General features: G+C 44.3%; 1 protein-coding gene across 1 annotated transcript in view; it reads left to right on the plus strand.

Annotated features, from left to right (window-relative positions):
* Positions 1-13,157: 13,157 nt before the first annotated feature.
* The window catches only part of maml3 (mastermind-like transcriptional coactivator 3), a 77,683-nt gene continuing 72,798 nt past the window's right edge, over positions 13,158-18,042 (plus strand). The window contains exon 1 of the mRNA XM_029147682.3: positions 13,158-14,856. Within this exon, the coding sequence (XP_029003515.1) occupies positions 14,488-14,856 (369 nt within the window). The 5' untranslated portion in view covers positions 13,158-14,487. The remainder of the gene's footprint in view (positions 14,857-18,042) is intronic.

Genomic DNA, 18,042 nt, shown 5'->3' on the forward strand with positions numbered 1-18,042 from the left:
TGTAGTTTAATGCTACAAGTGAGTGTGGAAATTTATTGCATTTAGAGGAAGTCACGTTGAACTGTCACGTTGTCACAACCCCTCACACAGTCTGCGTTCAAAACACGCCTCTCAGATCAACATACTGTATGTTTAAACACTTTCTCACCAACAAACACAGTGAATGAGAAATAAGAAATATCTTCAAAGTTCAGCTTTTTTGCAGATCATGTGTAATGTATCAGTTATTGTGTGCGCTACGTCATTTACTATTCTGTTATTTAGTCGTAACACGAAGGAGTACAGCATTTAACTTTGGTGTAGTGGAGCTAAATTGTGTCTGCCGACACTTAGTTGATATAAATCTAGCTGTCTAAAATGAAGTAAATCCACAGGTCATTATTTTTTATGTTGTCTACGACCACATCAATAAGTCTGAGCAGTGTTTTGGCCATGTGAAATAAACTGCCCGCTCCTTCCGGTAGGAGTGACCTTGAATTCTACACACAGTAATATAAAATAGGCACAGTGTGCTGTAAAATGTAGTTCAGTAGTTTCGAGATGTCCCCTTTTGTTTTGTGAGTTCTTAAATCACCAAGGGTGAAATTTATAATAATATTTTTTATTTTGTTTTCTATTGATTTTAAGGTGGCTGCAGCAGAAACGAGCATTTCCCTCATCATTTCAGTGTTTTCTAACAGTGTTTACCTGTGAAAACAAAAGTGCTACGATCAGGACCACTGGTAGCTGAGAAACCACTGAAAAGTGATTCACAGTTTGCTCCACATGGACTTCTGTTCTGCTCATTGTGAATTGCCCTCAGCTGTGAAAAAACAAGCTGGACACAGAAGGCTGACTTATGCTTTCATTTGGATGGAGTCATGCGATGAAAAAGACACATGTTGTGCGTCATCTTGTGTTGTAACTTAATGACCACCTGTATATTCACCGATACTAATTTACATGTTCTGCATGGCAGTGACTTTAGGTTCATACATGTGTGGTCCTCTCCTGCAGGAGTTTGTAGTTACTATTTGGACATCGGACATCGCTTCACCTTTTTTGTATTCATGTCGTTCCTTATTACATCATTTATTCATCTTGCATGTCTTGTGGGTCGTGCATGCTGCTCCTGCACCTTTGTTTGTTAGTCTGGCCACGGCCTCTAGTTGAGGGCCCAGTCAAATTAAATATCCCCAGGAAGGGGTCCTTGTCAGCTTGTCAGCCTCTGACGACCCAATCATTATCCTGGTAATGTAGCGCTGACCTAGTGTTTAAATTAAGCATTCAGTCTGCCTGCCGGCCTCTAGTGGCCAAAGTCATTCCTCTTGTTAGTCTGTCTGTGAAGCCTAGTGTAGAGAAATGGACACTTTCTGTGACTAAATGTACACGCTGCTTCTTCAATTCAGTTCAATTAAGTTCCCTCCTCTTGTCTTCCTTCTTTGTAATTCTTGCGGCCATGCTTAAGTTTTTCCAGATGTCAGGATTTTAAGCTGTGTAATAGATTTTACTGGGAGCCAATTAAAAGAAGCTAATGTAGGAGAAATTGCTAATCCCAGTCAGAACCACAGCATTTTGAATTAACTGGAGGCCTAGTTTTGGGACATTCTTATAGTAAGGGGTTACTTTCTGCTACTACTCTGAGATAGAACGTCTCTCCCAGCAATATCCCTCAGTAGGACCTTAACATGAACATACAGTATAGGAATAGCTTTAAACTATCCATACTGTTCCTTTCATCTTGATGCAATGTTCCAGCAGGTGGCTACTGTGTTTAATTATATTGTTATTATAATTATCTTTCAATTTTTAATTTTTATATGATAATACTTTGCCTCTCTGTATAACATAACATAACATATATAATTTTATCACTTACTGTACATTAAATCATTCCTAATAGCTGTCTGTCCGTCTGTCTGTCTGTCTGTCTGTCTGTCTGTCTGTCTGTCTGTCTGTCTGTCTGTCTGTCTGTCTGTCTGTCTGTCTTCCTGCTCCAGTAAAAATCCACTCCAGGGTTTGCAGGCAGCCATAAAAGGCTACAGTGTTAATTTATGGTCTCCACCATACATGTTTCCCCCCCTTCACCTCCTCTCTCTCCTCTCCCCTCAGGCTCTTCGGGAGAACACACACACACACACACACACACACACACACACACACACACACACACACACACACACACACACACACACACACACACACACTTCACGAATACTTGAGTGAGTGGAGTAGTTGCCTCCACTCTCAACTGCCATTTCTTTTTGCTTTTTACTTTGTCTTCAGGAACCACAGGGCAGTGCAGCGCCGTACAGTAGGTTCATCAGCAGTGGAGGGTGATAGCACCTGTGTGGTATCACCGTGGCAATAGTTTAGGTGTTCCAGCGTGGCTTAATACGCGTTTGCATGCTTCTGAGTGATCAGCCCTTATCTTACTGGATAATGATGATGCAGTGATGCAGTGAAACGACCTCTTTTATGTAAGTATATACTTTGAGTCTGACCTATATCATGAAGCTAAATTTATGCTTCTTCATGAAGCTTTCACAGAGTCCATACTGAACCATAGCCGACACAACTGGCCCCCGATGTGTCTGTGTCGCTCTGCAATTACATAACTAAAACTGGAGTTAGCACAGAGTGTGTGGTGTGTGTGTGTGTGTGTGTGTGTGTGTGTGTGTGTGTGTGTGTGTGTGTGTGTGTGTGTGTGTGTGTGTGTGTGTGTGTGTGTGTGTGTGTGTGTGTGTGTAATACATAACATAAAATACAGAATATCTCTATGTCCACTTCTTGTTTAGCCACAATCTGACTAAGGCAATTTTCACATCATTATTTAAAATAAAGACCACATCTATTACATCAAACCACTTCTGATCTGCCTCAGATGTCAGAGATTAATTTGATAAGACATGTTGGATACTTCCTTATATGCAAACGTGGCATTTAGAAAGTACAAAGGTTGTTATACACAGCACTCAGTGCTTATTTTGTGCCTATTTCTGGCCCCCTGCGTGTGAGGGGCCCGGGGCCTAATTCACCCACCACCACTAACTATGTGACTTCAGCCACACAGAAAAACAGTTTATCTCCCAGCGTGACTGAACCACATTGATCTGCCTCTAAACCTATCTAAGATTTTGCCTTGTGTTTAAGTAAATATGTGTCCCGACACTGTAACACTAAGATGTACACACTGATGATGTCCTACACAGACACACAAACATATGAACCCACGTGTATGGTCCAAAATTATAGGGTGACCTGCAGCTGCGCATCCACTACGAGGACCCGAGCAAAACTGGTGCAAAATCACTTCATGAGCATCAGAGGGACGCGTACAGGCTGCACGGTGTGATCCAAGCAGACAGACGCACACGTACAGGTGTGAATCCTGATGTGACCTACATTGCACCTGGAGTGCTGAACGTGAGAACGCTGTAAATGCACTCGAAATTCCTAAGCGCACGTCACCACGTGTCGTCTGGAGAGGAATATGCAAAGCAACTGGTGTCCGTCCGCTCTCCGGTGCAGAGCAGGTGGGTTTGAGGGTGTTTCCACTGAAAACAGATAGCTGTCGCCGCTCAAACAACCTGAAGGGAGCAGAGAGACGGGAGCAAAGCAGTCAAGTTACAGGCCATCGAAGCACAATAATGAGTTCCACCCTGTGGAAAGATTCACACTCCTTTGTGTCCTTGTTAGCTGTTGGGTATTGTCCTTCTAAAAATTAATTTCAGGATCTGGTAGCATCAGAGTTGTAGCGCCGCAGGTCTCATTTGTGTTTTCCTGCTCTGGCATAGACTTGTACTTAATTGTTCTCTTTGCCTTGCGTCACTATGACAAAGCAAGAAAGTGCCAAAAAAAACAGTCATTAAGGGATATTCAGTGAGTCAGTGTTTTCAGAGTGTGTGTGTGTGTGTGTGTGTGTGTGTGTGTGTGTGTGTGTGTGTGTGTGTGTGTGTGTGTGTGTGTGTAGGTGCTTGCGTGCGTGCGTGCGTGCGTGCGTGTGTGCGTGTGTGTGTGTGTGTGTGCGCGCGCGTGTGCGTGTGTGTGGTTAAGTCACTGACATCAGTGAGCGGTGGCGCTCACAGCTCCAGTGGCCGACGCAGACACACAACGTCTCGATGTCACCGAGTCATGAATGCGCGCGTTAGGTCACAAACACACATTAGGACCTAAACTTAGCAGCCAAACGATCACGCTGTTGTGTGTCAGCTTGTTTGTCAGCGTGCGTCCTATTGTACACCCCGGCTGGTACATTTTTTAGTAAATAGTGTCTTCTGCAGCAAACACACAAATGCATGTGTGTGGTGACGTTTGTGTGTGTTTCTGGGTTTTTGAACGTTGGCTGATTTGTCCTGTTGTTTCCACAGTATCGGTGCCCTGTGTGTATCTGTTTGTGTGTTCGCATGATTAAGATGTAGTCAGGCACAAACAGACAGGTGCCATTCATTGTGTGTGTGTGTGTGTGTGTGTGTGTGTGTGTGTGTGTGTGTGTGTGTGTGTGTGTGTGTGTGTGTGTGTGTGTGTGTGTGTGTGCGTGTGTGTGCGTGTGTGTGTGTGTGTGTGTGTGTGTGTGTGTGCTTGGCACATTTACATATTTTGAAAGGAAAGGAGATGTTGTGTCTTAATGAGAGAGGGCATGTGCATCTCATTACAGCAGCATTAGCATAATTACCCACCATCCTTTGTGACACGCACACGTGGGAGTGCATGTAAGTGTGTGTTTCTGTGTGCGTGTGTTTATATTGTTTACAGGGAAGATTATTTCGGTCTGTCTGTCTTTTTGTTGTCATTAACAGTCCACCCCCACATTCTGTGTCTTACCTTTTGAGGCTTTTTTCGTTATCGGCCTCTTCTATAGTTTTACATCAGTACATTTAGCTTCTTTTAAAAAAAATAACCATCCCAAAAATGTAAAAGCAAATGATAGAGGATTCAATCTGACTTATAATACTTTTTTTGTGTGCGTGTGTAGACGTCTGGTGCGTAACTGTTCAAACAAGTCTATTTTGTTTTGGAGTCTCGTGAAACAGCTGATCCTGCAGAAAAGCATGATTCTCGTCTTCAGCCTGGCTGGCGAGTGTGGTCACCTCATCTTGTTTCCCAGTCAGAGGTTTTGGAGTGTTGTGGCACCGTGCACAGAGAGTAAACACTGTGGTGATTAGTGTGTGTGTGTATGTGTGTTTGTGGGTAACAATAGCATTCCTGTATGAAAAGCAGAACATCAGAGTCTGATCCCAGACCAGAGACACAGAGTTTAAGCTGCTTTTTAAAGGCTTTTAAAAGTGCAGGTGAAGTTTGAGTTTCTTTAGTCGTTTTCTCTTCATCTCCTGAGCAGCAGACATCAAACTCAGATCAGATGACGCACGCTGGCCTGTCACTATGTCATATGCGGACTGAGAAAAATGGATTGTGTTCATCCTCATCTGTTTAAGCAGCTGCACAATGGCTGAGCTGTATCGCAGTGAAATAAGGAAATATATTCCTCAACATCAGGCAGGCTGAACAGGTTGAGTGCAGAATAATTACATTCAAGAGCTCGCTCCAATGCAAACAGTGAGTGATAAATGCCACACAGTCCTGCAGTGATATTCTTTGAATTGCTCATGTGTTAAACAAGTCCTGATTAGATTTATCAGTTCAACTACAGACTTCTCGACTCTTTTGTTTTGGGGGAATTAGAGAGAAGAGGGCTTAAAATTCCAGCTCCTCTTTACTGGGATGCTTTTCAAGAACCTGTACCTGTCCGTGCAGTTGAACTCTGTGTTGACTTGGGTTGCGCCACCGCTCGCTTCTATTTACAGCCATTTTCCATCTGTAGGCAGTCGTCCCAGTTCCAGCACGTCTGGACATGTCTCTAATTAAATGGCAGTTGTTCAACGCTTTAAACAAATACAGTAACAAAAGAGCACGGACCTGAACGGTGTCACAGTCGCCCAGCGCTGCTTGAAAACGCCACCGTTGCCCTGACGAGTTTAGATGTATTTGAACGTAAGTCTAAAATCAACATTCGCCAAACGTGTTGCATCACTGGTCTTAACAGTAAAGCAGCTACACAGGAGCATCTCTCGACACCTGGTCCTGTAGTGAACACGAAGCCTCAGCTTCCACCAAACTCGGTCACAGCCCCCTCTGTCACGTCCTGGACCTGGACCGGGTCGGACCAGTTCTGGTCCACGCAGCTCCTCAAGTGTCCGTACTGACCTGACCTCTGCCCTGTTTCATACTCACCTGGCGTCTATGTGTCTATTAGTATGAGCTCTTTCAGTTATGAACTTGATTTTGACAATGCCTACTGTTTACTGAGGCTTTAAAATAAATAAATGCCTCTGATTTAGTAGGGACATGGCCCAGCAGAGGTTGAGCTTTCTGAGACAGCTCAGGAAGTTCAACCTGCCCACCCGCTTCGGATGTTATCAGCCATAAGGAATGGGCTGATCAGAACTTATCAGCGCATTCGTACGGGCCAGTAGGGGCCTGCTCTAGCTACTCACTAACAGCTAACAGCTAGCTAAGTTGCTACGTTAAGCAGCTTTAGAGGTTATTGTGGTTAGGGTTAGGGCTGGATAACGGGTGGGGGGGTTCGGGTTACAGTTAGCTAACACAATACCGCTAGCTACTTGCTAAGTTATGCTCGCTAATAAATCAATCATGAATCATCTGAACAATACTGACTCTGCTGGTTAAATCATCCGAGCCGTGATCAACCTTCCGGATCAATGAATGACACAGACTGCAGTGGGTGGTCCGATCAGCAGAGAAGATTATTGGGACTGAGCTTCCATCCATTGAGCATCTGTACCAGGCCAGACTCACAAAACGGGCTGTCAGCATCACTGCTGACCCCACACACAAACTGCTTAAACGCCTCCTCTCTGGCAGGCGTCACAGAGCCATAGCCACCAGAACCACCAGAACCACCAGAACCAGCAGACACAGAGTCAGCTTCTTCCCCCAGGCTGTGTCACAGGTGAACTCATCTGAAAGCATGCGTGCTGCAATTTTTAATTTACTTTATTCTATTCTTTATTTCCTTTGTATATAACTGTAATTGATATGTAAATAATTACTGTTACTACGGTATGAAAAAAAACGATTCTGACTCTGACATGTCAAATGTAAAATACCATATACATACATGTATATTATCACCTTTAGAATGATCACCTTTCTGACTGATTCAGAAAATAAAAACTGAGAAAACCTCAGCAGAGGTGTACCTAATAAAGTGTCAAGTCCAAATGAGAGAGCTGGGTTTTAGAACATGAATTAGTTTTAAAATATTTTCTGTTAATCAAAAGAGCAAGCTTTAAACAGCCGACTCCATTTCTCTACTCCTCCTCCCAATCCGCCTTGTGTCAGTGTGCCCTTGAGAAAGGTTGCCTCTCCCATTCTTCTGTACTGCCTTTTCCTTTTATTCCCTCCTTTCTCACCCCTCCTCCTCCCTTCCATCCAATCCTCTGCTCTCTCTGTGGCTCATCAATATATCAACCACTCTGATTCTCCCTCTCTCTGAGGCAGGGCCACACATTAAATATTTAGAGAGAGACCGTCTAGCGCAACAGCTCAGCAACCTCTCCACGGAGAAAGAAGCAGCACGAGATGGGTCATTTCTCTCCCTCTCTCTCTCTCTCTCTCTCTCTCTCTCTCTCTCTCTCTCCAAGGGAGGGAAATCTCCCCAAGAGCCCGCAGGGTAGGAGGGCCCCCTTCTCCACCTGGGTATCACTGAGCATTTGTCGGGGGTCATCACAGGGTGAACAGCGCGGTCTGAATGTCAAACCCAGTGGAAGTCAGTGTGGTGAGTGTTGAGGAAGACACAAAAGGCCACATGGAAAAACAAGGGGAGGAGATTCAGTGTGTGGTGTCAGTGTGGGAGGAAATCATCTGATTAGGTGGAGCACATTTCCCTTGTTTTTCCTAGCGGATGTGTGTGTCAGGTCTTATGTCTTTGGCTGGTTTATAACGTAACTGATACAAATATATGCACACACTGCACACAAGACAGAGGGCGGCTTCTACAGGGCATCAGACCCATCGTCAGGCCCCGAGGTGAACAGAGGGTGAGTTCAGAAGCAGATGAGCTGAACCGAGCAGCAGCGCTGGACGCGGACACTGACGGAGCAGGCTCAGAATCCGTGCTGGACTCAGCACTCAGCAGGACCTTCTGCAGGGACAGGAACAGAAACAGGATGTAAACACGGCGTAAACAGGGCCCAGCTGCAGGTAGGGGTGAGTAGTGTAATCTCACTCCAGATCTGGCCCACCTCAACTGGAGAAAGTCTAGTGGCTGGATCTGGGGCCGCACCCAGAAGCCAGGGATGGATCACAGTGGGAGTAGAGTGGGCTGGAGCCCAAGCTGGACACGAGCTGGCGGAGAAGCTGAGACAGGAGGATGTGGATCCGCTTAGAAAACTGTAGCACCCAGAGCAATGATGAGCGGTCTGACGAAACCTACACTACTAATTAAATCTCACTGCAGAATGCAGGACAACAAACCAAGACACAAACAAAAGGTCACTGCAACGCGGGAAAAGTCTTTAACAGGAAACAACTCAACAGGACCAACAGAGTAACATGAGAACTAACATGAGCCAATGAACTACCATGAACTTGAACTCTAACGACCAGCATAGGAACAGGAATGACAGGAAGCAACAGGCACATTGTTTGAGTGATAATGATAAATAAACCAGGCACAGACAGAAAACAGTGACACGAGGAAGACAGAGTGAACCCAAAGCCACGGCGCCCCCTGCAGGCCGGAGGACCAAAGTGTCACAGTGACAGATGGCTGCACTGCTACTACCCCTGAACCCTGTTGGTTTCCCAGTCTGAGAACCTGCGGGTGCGTCTCTGTGTGTGCGTCCATACCCTTTGTGTAAACGCATTCTTTACCTACCACACTAACCAAAAGGCACAATCAAAGGAAACATGTCTTTGTACTTTGCATTTTGTTTGTTATTTTGTACAGTAAGTTAGTTTTTGCCTGCATGAGCAATGATTTTTAGATCTTACATGTTGTTTTCAAATGTTTTCCCCTCCAAGCAGGGATTTTGTTTTGTAAATTCCTTTGCTATTTGTTTGTCCAGACTTTGTCATTTTGTTTACCCTAGAAGTGAGTTTTAGTTCTTACATTTGTGTTTTGAACCGTTGTCAGACTTTTGTGCAGCTTTGATACTTTTGTTTGTGCTTGTGTGTTTTGAATTTTTACTATTTTATATTAAATGTAATATTTATTATCTAGTTGTACAATGTGCTTTATCATACTGCAAACATGGAAAACCACTGACTTGCACAATGTTAGTACTGACAGCAACACTGGTGGAAAGTTGAACCGTTTCAAGACAAATAAAACAAACTCAAAGAAAATCCATCAGAAAAATGTCAGAGAAAGAAAAGAAACCTGAGTAAAAATGAGGGTATCCATGTAATTGTTAAGTGAGGTGTGTGTGTGTGTGTGTGTGTGTGTGTGTGTGTGTGTGTACGTGCGTGCATGCATGCATGCGTGTGTGTGTGTGTGTGTGTGTGTGTGTGTGTGTGTGTGTGTGTGTGTGTGTGTGTGTGTGTGTGTGTGTATGTGCGTGTGTGTGCGCGTGTTGTGTAAAACAACATTCCATTCATTCCTAAAGCACCAAGCTGGCCAGACTGGGCAGAACTGGAGCACCAGTTGCAGCCACACATACACACAGAGCATGTTTGTGGACACACACCATTCCATGCCTTTATCTGTGCTCTGCTTTCAGAGCTAGGTGGTTGATGTGATGACAAGTAGCTGTTTGTGGTGCGCAGGCAAGAGGAGCAGGAAGTTAGAGATAAGTCATGGGGTACATATTTGCAAAACATAATTTAAATCTGTCTTATTTTTCCAGAATTAAATGTGATCAACAAAGCTTTAGCTGTTTGTTGACACTGACTTCAAGCTCATTTTCTGTCATTGTTTTAACCAGTGGATCATGATTCAAACGCTACTACTACTTTCAGTTTCATTTCCAACACTGATGGTCATTAATGGGGATTCTTCCATGACATTTCTTCAAGACAACCAACTTTCTCATGAGATCCGCCTGGATGTGTGTTTATAACTGACCAATGCAAAATAAACCTTGACATGCAACTTTGCAAACATGATGCTTTCGTAATTCGCATTGTTGCTGGACAGACAGCACATGATCTATGGAGCACTTCTGGACCATGCACCAAAAATACTGACTTTCAGCCTCGTCTGGTAAAACCTTTAAGGTTTTCAAATGTTACAGTCAGAGTTAGGAAATAATGAAAATAGCTGAGTGTAAACATAATAAATAGCAGATTATTTTGGAAGTGATTTATATCTGAATGAAACTTTCTCTGTTTTAGTTTCAGTGTTTTAGAAAAAACAAACGTTGTGAGGTGTAATAATTATTTGTTGACATTCCCTATTTGCTACAATGACCCCTGCACTGCCAAGTAATGCAGATGGAATCAGTCCATGATAATTTTCTGAGTTATTGTCTCCCATTGTAGCTGGTTACTGGGTTCCTTGTCCATGAACAGACACTGGCTCTGTTCTACTCCGTAGTGAAATTTTCGGTTTAAAAAGATAAAAAAGTGACTTTTTCAACAGACTGGCCAATTCCTTATTAAGATATTAAACGATGTAGTCTTGAGGATGGCTTGACATCAATCTATTTGTGGCCATAGGACATTTGTACTGATACAAGATTGAGAATCGCTGGTCAATTAATGAATTCAATTTCTGTAGACATTGGCTGAAATCCGAAAGGTGCTCTTTGAGTAAAGGGATCACACTTTTGTGTAGAAGTGTAGTGCAATATAAGCACATAAAAAGAAGCACTAGCAAGAGTTTTTGAGCCAATACTTTGCCCAGGGCCAGCAGAGAAAGCTCCTTGCTGAACCCACCACAACAAGTGAACCAAAGCCTTTTCTCCATCTACAAAGCAAAAAGAAAACCGAGATGTTCCAAGAAAATCCTCCTGGCTTCAGGTTTGGCAGATGGATGATGAAATAGTCAGAAATGATTTAGTTATACTCCACTTCTCTCACTGTTATTCTTTCTATGCTATTGTCGCGTTACAATAAAAAAAGGAATGCGATTTTAATGAGATGTGTTTTGTGTTTGTAGATGTACAGGTTAAAACACTGGGAGATTTTCTCTTAAATACAATAAAAACATATTTTGCTTGAACTTTTACTTTCTGGAAATATTCAGCAGATTATAGCTCAGTTCACGACTAATCAATGTCACAGAGCATTTTGTCCTCAGTTATGACTATTGTTTGTTCTAGACAAACAACATTTGCTTCTGTGCTTTTTCCACAGCACTCTGGTTTTGGAGACTGTTCTCTCAACCAGCATTCAGACCAGAACACGTGTTGTTTACGGTATCTGAAGTCCTGTTTCATAGTAACAGTCAACATTGGTTTCTTGCAGCCATGATGCTGTGGCAGATTCTTAAGTAGTAGCTGGTTTCCAACATGATAACACTCATACACTATAATAATTCCCTAAACTTAACTAAGTCTTGTTTTTTTCATACTTAACCAAGATTTAACCATAATGACGTTAAAGCTGAAAATACATTTATTTTCCAATAGCAGTTGAGGCCTGTGGGCATGTAGGGCACATGGTGTCCTGCTGTTCACTGCTATTTGTCATATAACACATCACAGTGTGTTTAGATTTTTAATTTGGACATTGTAACATTACAGTATGGAATTACAAACAATATTTCTTAATACATGCATTCAAGTACTCTGACACATTATAATGCTTCAGACTATAATGACGTCAAAAATAGAAAAACAGTAACATGGATGTGTGTGTTCTCTGTGTGTGAAACAATGTTCAACAAGCAATAAAGCTCATTACTAACCTTTTACCAGTGGAACAGGAAACAGAATGAGCAAGACTCAAAAGGGTGGGAGCCGTGCGTGCGTGCATTTGTTGGTGGAATGGTTAGAAGCAAACTAGGGAGCACATATGGCCTGAACAGTCGGGGATAGAACTCAGAACTCCCACATGACATCGCAGACAAAAATATAAATGGGAGAGAGAAAAACACACACTTTTAAAGAAAAAAAAAGAATACTCCACACATTTCATACTAATGCGATTCTCATTTTTTCCATTTGTGCACGAGAATGTGCATGCACGACATTGGTGAAATTTGGTTTGTTTAACAGATATCAGTGAAGTGCTTTTGATTCGTTTCATGAGACCCGCTACTCAATACTTATCCACTGCACTGAAGGTCATATTTTATCTGGAACTATACTAGGACTACAGTCAGATGTTCAGTTGGTAGATCCTGAAGCTACAAATAACTGAAGGAATACATGGCTGCTATCTATAATCCATTGCTTTATGTGTTTTACATATCTTTTAAGTCTAAAATGCTCGTTTTGTAAGAGGATAACGGGTGTTAATATGGCCCAAATGTTCTGAACGACATCATACTGAAAATGTACTCAAGTAGCTTTGCCTTAATACTTTCCTTCTTCTTTTAGACACAGAGCCTTGTAACATTTTTTCTCTACAGGTATAAAAAGTGTTCGAAAATAGAAATGAAATATCAACTTTAATAAACTGTACACTTACAGACTAAAGACTATCTAGCATCACATGAGGAGCATAACTAATCATTGGTATTTAACATAGATTATAAGCAACACAACACATTATGCACATTAATGTTTTTGCATGTTTTCTTGTAACTTTGTTAGTTTTGTTTGTTATTAAAAAGTTTATTTTAGGGCAAGTAGACATATAGATAAATAGAATAATGGCAGACTTTTAATTCCTTCACTTCTTGATCCATTTAATGACTGTAAATATGATGAAGAGCTAAATACTCCTCTAAAGCTATAACTACATACTGTATTGTAGTGTAAGTGAAGTATTAGTTTCCAATAGTTTATGAATAAAAATTAAACTGTATTCCTCTACATGAAAACATCCATATATTCATGTTTGCTTTCATAATCAAAAATTTGAAAATTGTTGAAAGTTGAAAATTATTTTAGACTTATCTTCGAACTTAATGTTGATTAAATGTTATTTTATATTGACTATATAGCTAATGTTTTATGTGTATGTTATTGTAGATACTGGTTTTCTATCACATGCTATCACAGAACTATGTGCTGAAACATTTTTATTCATTTAACCCCTCGTCAATTTTAGTGTTGTGGCTTTTGATCATTAAAACAGAAATTATTACAGTGTCATTACGGTTTATTAACGGTTTACTTCAGTCAGTTCATCTCTATGTTTTTTTAGACTTTTAATAAAATTAGATTATAATATACTTTATGTATTTTCATTTTTAAAATGAGTTTGCTATTTTGGGTGTTGTAAATGTCCTAAACGGGCCTCCGTATACGTGCGTCTCGGTAAATTACTGTTTTTTATTAAATAATTTAATTACTTATTTTGTTTTTTTATTTGTTTGTATTTTGTCATTATTTACAATAATATTATTGAATCTATGCTTTATAATAAACTAAATAACCTTTTTAATTTTTCGCGACCTCGTTGAGCGACAACAAAGGTTTCAGGTAGGTAACTTAGTGTGAGGGCGCTTTAAACAACCCGGGAGATTTGAGCGGTGGGACGAGCCCGGTCCTCCACGGAATGCACACCGGGTTTTCCGGGTGTCCATCAGCGGGCTCCTCGCAGCCTCTCGCTGGTTTTTACTCAACTCCTGTCCTGATATCACTCCGCTGGCATGGCGGAGAAGCGGACCTGATTATTGTGATGGTGGCAGGCGGCAGCCAGTGACTACAGACTTCCGCCACCGCTTCCCATATCCGCGTTTTGCGCTGTCGGGGCCACTCTAGTCGCCTCTCAACCGGACTACCGATGGCGCTTGTGCGCCGCTCATCAACTCAATAACATCTTCACCGGGATTTCTTTCAAGCCCAAACCATATGAGATGCAAGTTTACTGGGAAACTCCGGAGCCCGTTCGGTTCGCGCAGCAAAACTTTTTCTCAGAGGACAGCTCCGCGAAGCGCCGAGTGGACTGTTGCTGCCGCCGCCGCCGCTGCCGCTGCTCCGCGGGACGGTTTGTGTGCATATGTGCCCGCTAACCGCGGCGTTATATTGTTGATTTCTCTTTTTTTTGCCTCGGCCGTGTTGCTGTTAGCAGCGTGGCAGCGGCTTTTGTTGTCGGATCCACTCGGGGTCTCGCTCCGGCTGGCTGTTATTTGCGCGTTGCCGTAGCAGTTTGTTTGGAAACAGCGCGGAGGAGGGAGGAAGGGACGGCCACTGGCGAGACCCTCACCCTCACCCTCACCGCCGGGCTCGCGGCTCTTTAACGCGTCCCCGGCGTCGCTCGCTTCGGCGGCTCCTATCCCGCCGTCCGCTGTCCGGCTGCCCGGGACTTCACCGGAGGGGCACGGGGACGGAGAGGGCGGTAGGCGGCGGTGGAGGAGGTGGTGACGGCGGCGTCGGCGAGCTCGACGGGGGGAGAAAAGTTCCTCCAAAATAGCAGCCGCGCGGCCCCGTGATGGGGGACTTCGCCTCCCCCGCTGCCGGACCCAACGGCAGTATCTGCATCAACAACAGCATGAACCCGGGCGCCGGGAGCGTGGTGCCCCCCGGGACCGTGGGCATACCTAAGCACAGCACCGTGGTGGAGCGGCTGAGGCAGCGCATCGAGGGCTGCCGGAGACACCACGTCAACTGCGAGAGCAGGTACCAGCAAGCCCACGCCGAGCAGATGGAGATAGAGCGGAGGGAGACGGTCAGCCTGTACCAGAGGAGTCTGGAGCAAAGGGCCAAGAAGTCGAGCGGCGGCAGCAAGCAGCCGCAGAGCAAGCAGCCGGAGCCGGACTCTGCCTCCTCCGCGGAGCAGCGGAATAACACGCTCATAGCGGTAAGGACGAGCTCTCCATCGCGGCGGAGGGCGGCCTCGCGCGCCTTCACACGAACACGCGCACCCCCCGTGAACGTTCGTTTTCCTCCCCGTCACCCTTTAAACCCCCCTCGAATTCCCGCACCCCCGTCGAGCCGCGCGCCGCGGCGCAACTACTTGTTCGCCGCCGTGAACTTTCAACTTGTTGAGAACGCGTTCCGCGAGCGCTGCCAGTTGCTTTGGAAACGGCACTCTTCACTTTTTACCAGCCAGAGAGACGGCGGGCGCCTTTGTTTACAAAGAAAGCCCCTTGTCGAGGAAAACAGGCGGCTGGGGTTTAAAGTGCAGGATTTAGCGATGACAAGTGTGACAGCTGATATTTGATCTGCCTCGCGCTCAAAAGACGGGGGCTGGAAGTTCAAACGCCGCCGTTAATCGTTAAGTTGCGATTCTGGAGCGCGGAAAGCGCTCGCTAAACTTCTCGTAGACGGCTGCTTTTCTGCATGAAAACAACTTCTCCTTTTTTTGCCCTTTTGTCTTCAGACCAAATGGTTCTGCGAGCCCGTAGCACCGGCGTTTAAAGCACTCCGGCGTGTTCCGCAGCCTTTGAAGCGGACTTCATTAGGTGGTCGGCGCAGGTTTCCCACCTCCTCACTGACTGTAACCCGCCGCCTCAGTCCGAGGGACGGCACAGAGGTCACTGCACGTGCGTCCACTCCGATGCTTAAACATAGATCCATAATTAACATAGCAAGTAACGGGGCGTTTTACAAGCAAGGTCTGTGTTCACCGGTAAATACGGCGTGTAAGTAGGTCTAATAGAGTCTGTGAAAATCTCCCAGCAGAATGCTACAGTGATTTCCTGTTGATAGGGGGCAGTGGTAACATATGCAGCACTGTTGAGTTTCCTACATCTGTTCTGTGAGAGTCTGGTCACAAGGTTTTTCTTTGCTGATGAGCATAAACGAAGATCGGACCTTTTTAAATGTTCCGATTCATTCAGTTTCAAGGCATGAGAGTGACGGAGGCGCTGGCGCTCCGTAGTAGAGTGTCCTGTTCGCACTAAACTCTCCTGCAACTCCTCTTGACAAGATTAAAGGGCGCACGGTCGTACCGTCAGCGTCGTGATGCCCTTTGTTACTGGAATTAGCCCGTGTTCCACCCCTTTTGAAATGCAAAATCAGAACTGTCTTTAATTTCTGGGGCGGCCTCGATCATTATTGAGGAGCCACACAAGCCTCACTGGCTGCAGCTCCAGCCTGCACTGGTAATTTTAATACTGCGGGACCTCCCAGTGGGCCGTGTGGACGTTAAACCAAGCCGCCCATTAGATGGTCAGCAAGAAATGCTCCGAGAATGGAGGGATTACAGCTTAAAGACACAGTGCTCTGTCCCTCTGTGCTTCTCCTCCACTCACCTATGGTATGACACCTTTTATGCAAACACAACATGCAGTATCAACATCCAACATGCTTCTAGTTCTACATTACAAGTTCTTCTTTATGCACATATATATATTGAAGGAAATGAGAGGACGGCTTCCACCTCTATCCCCGTTTTTTCCTCGAAAGACCAGAGCTGCAGCTAGATGGCTGTATGTAGTCACTGCAGAAGCAGGCATTCTAGGAAAAGCCAAGCATGCTGTTGATGTGACTACATATGTCACATGCATCCGTCCACACACCCAGGGGGCTTTAATCTGCAGGGGGTTTGTTGCACACTCTTGTTTGGAGTGCACGGTGTGGAGAGGGCGTGTTTAAAAGCGGCTTCGCCCACATGCACAGATAAACACGGCAGCGAGCGACTTCATTGCTGGATGTGAGCACTGAAATAACACAACACTCTGGTTGTAACTTAGTAAACTGTGTTTTTTTTTGTGTGTGCATGTTGTAGGTGAAATAGTTAAAATAAATTAAAATCAGTGTTGGCGATACAATTAATAAGCATGCTATAGAACCAAGAGGCTTTAAATTAGACTTAAATGTGATCTCCTTGAGCATTTTGTATTGTCATGTGCGTCTCAGCACATTGCTTTGGTCTAATGGCTCTCTGACACGCCCACGCAGGGCAGGGCCCAGTCTGTGATTATGGAAAGTGTGTGTGTGTGTGTGTGTGTGTGTTTATGGTCTAACTATTAGTCAGAAAAAGCAAAGGAGACGCAGGGGGGCGCGTTCCCATTTCTACACCTTTTCTTCAACACTGTCCTCTTAATTGGACGCGTGTGTTAGGAATCTGCACATCAAAAGAAGGGCACATGTAAAGTGGACCTGGGATATCACATTTCTAGCTTAGACACATCCAGCTCAGTTGAAAGTATTTAGTGTTTCTTTCTGTTTAATTAGCAGCTGCAACTTTCCTGGGTCACAAAGTGAGGCAGGATGCAGACGTTGGTTGATTTCATCCTTTATGTTCGCTGTCACCGGCGTTAATAAGAGATGGGGTTTTTTTTTTTTTTTGCTAACATGAGGTGAGGCTTTCTGCCACCAGTTAGCGATCACATTGCACTGCGTACTTATTACTACAGTATGTGAAAAATGTCTGACTGATCAACAAATGAAATTGTTGTTTCATACTGTTCTGTTGGTTTAGGAGCAAAGAGATAGTGTCCGGCCTATCAGCACATCTCTAATCAGTGCATACATGCGTCAATGCAAATGTCCTACAGACCTAACTTGAAGACGTGAGGTACAATCTGGACAGGTCGCTGGTCTGTGCCACTCATTCACATTCACATTCGTACTTGAAGGCCATTTTAATGTACCCAAAGCATGTTTTTAGATTCTGGGGGAGAAAGCAGGCTACCTGGAGGAAACACACACAGATACTGAGGGAACATGCATTCCATAAACCTAGACCCAGGCGGTTAGAGGCTCCAGTAGCGACCACCTTGCCAATCACTGTCATATTCATTGATCGTAAACAAAACCTATTCAAGTGGGAGCTTTTAATGTTCTTCTTAGTGGTCACGAATCCAGAATATTCAGTACGACGTCGAGGTTAAAAAAAAGTTAGCTGTGAATGTGGATGTGCTCTTTCTAGTCATCGAACTCCACAGGTTCTAAGCTAAACATGTTCGCCTGTAGTTGTCGTGTTTCCAGAGGGTTTTCAATGCAGGCCGGTCTCTTTGATGAGATGCTGATGGAAGCAAATGGGCTGTTGTGAGGCCCGGACCCATGACCTTTCAGTCATGGGCACGTGCCTCCGAAA

This window comes from Betta splendens, chromosome 1 (assembly GCF_900634795.4).
Source record: "Betta splendens chromosome 1, fBetSpl5.4, whole genome shotgun sequence".
NCBI lineage: Eukaryota > Metazoa > Chordata > Actinopteri > Anabantiformes > Osphronemidae > Betta > Betta splendens.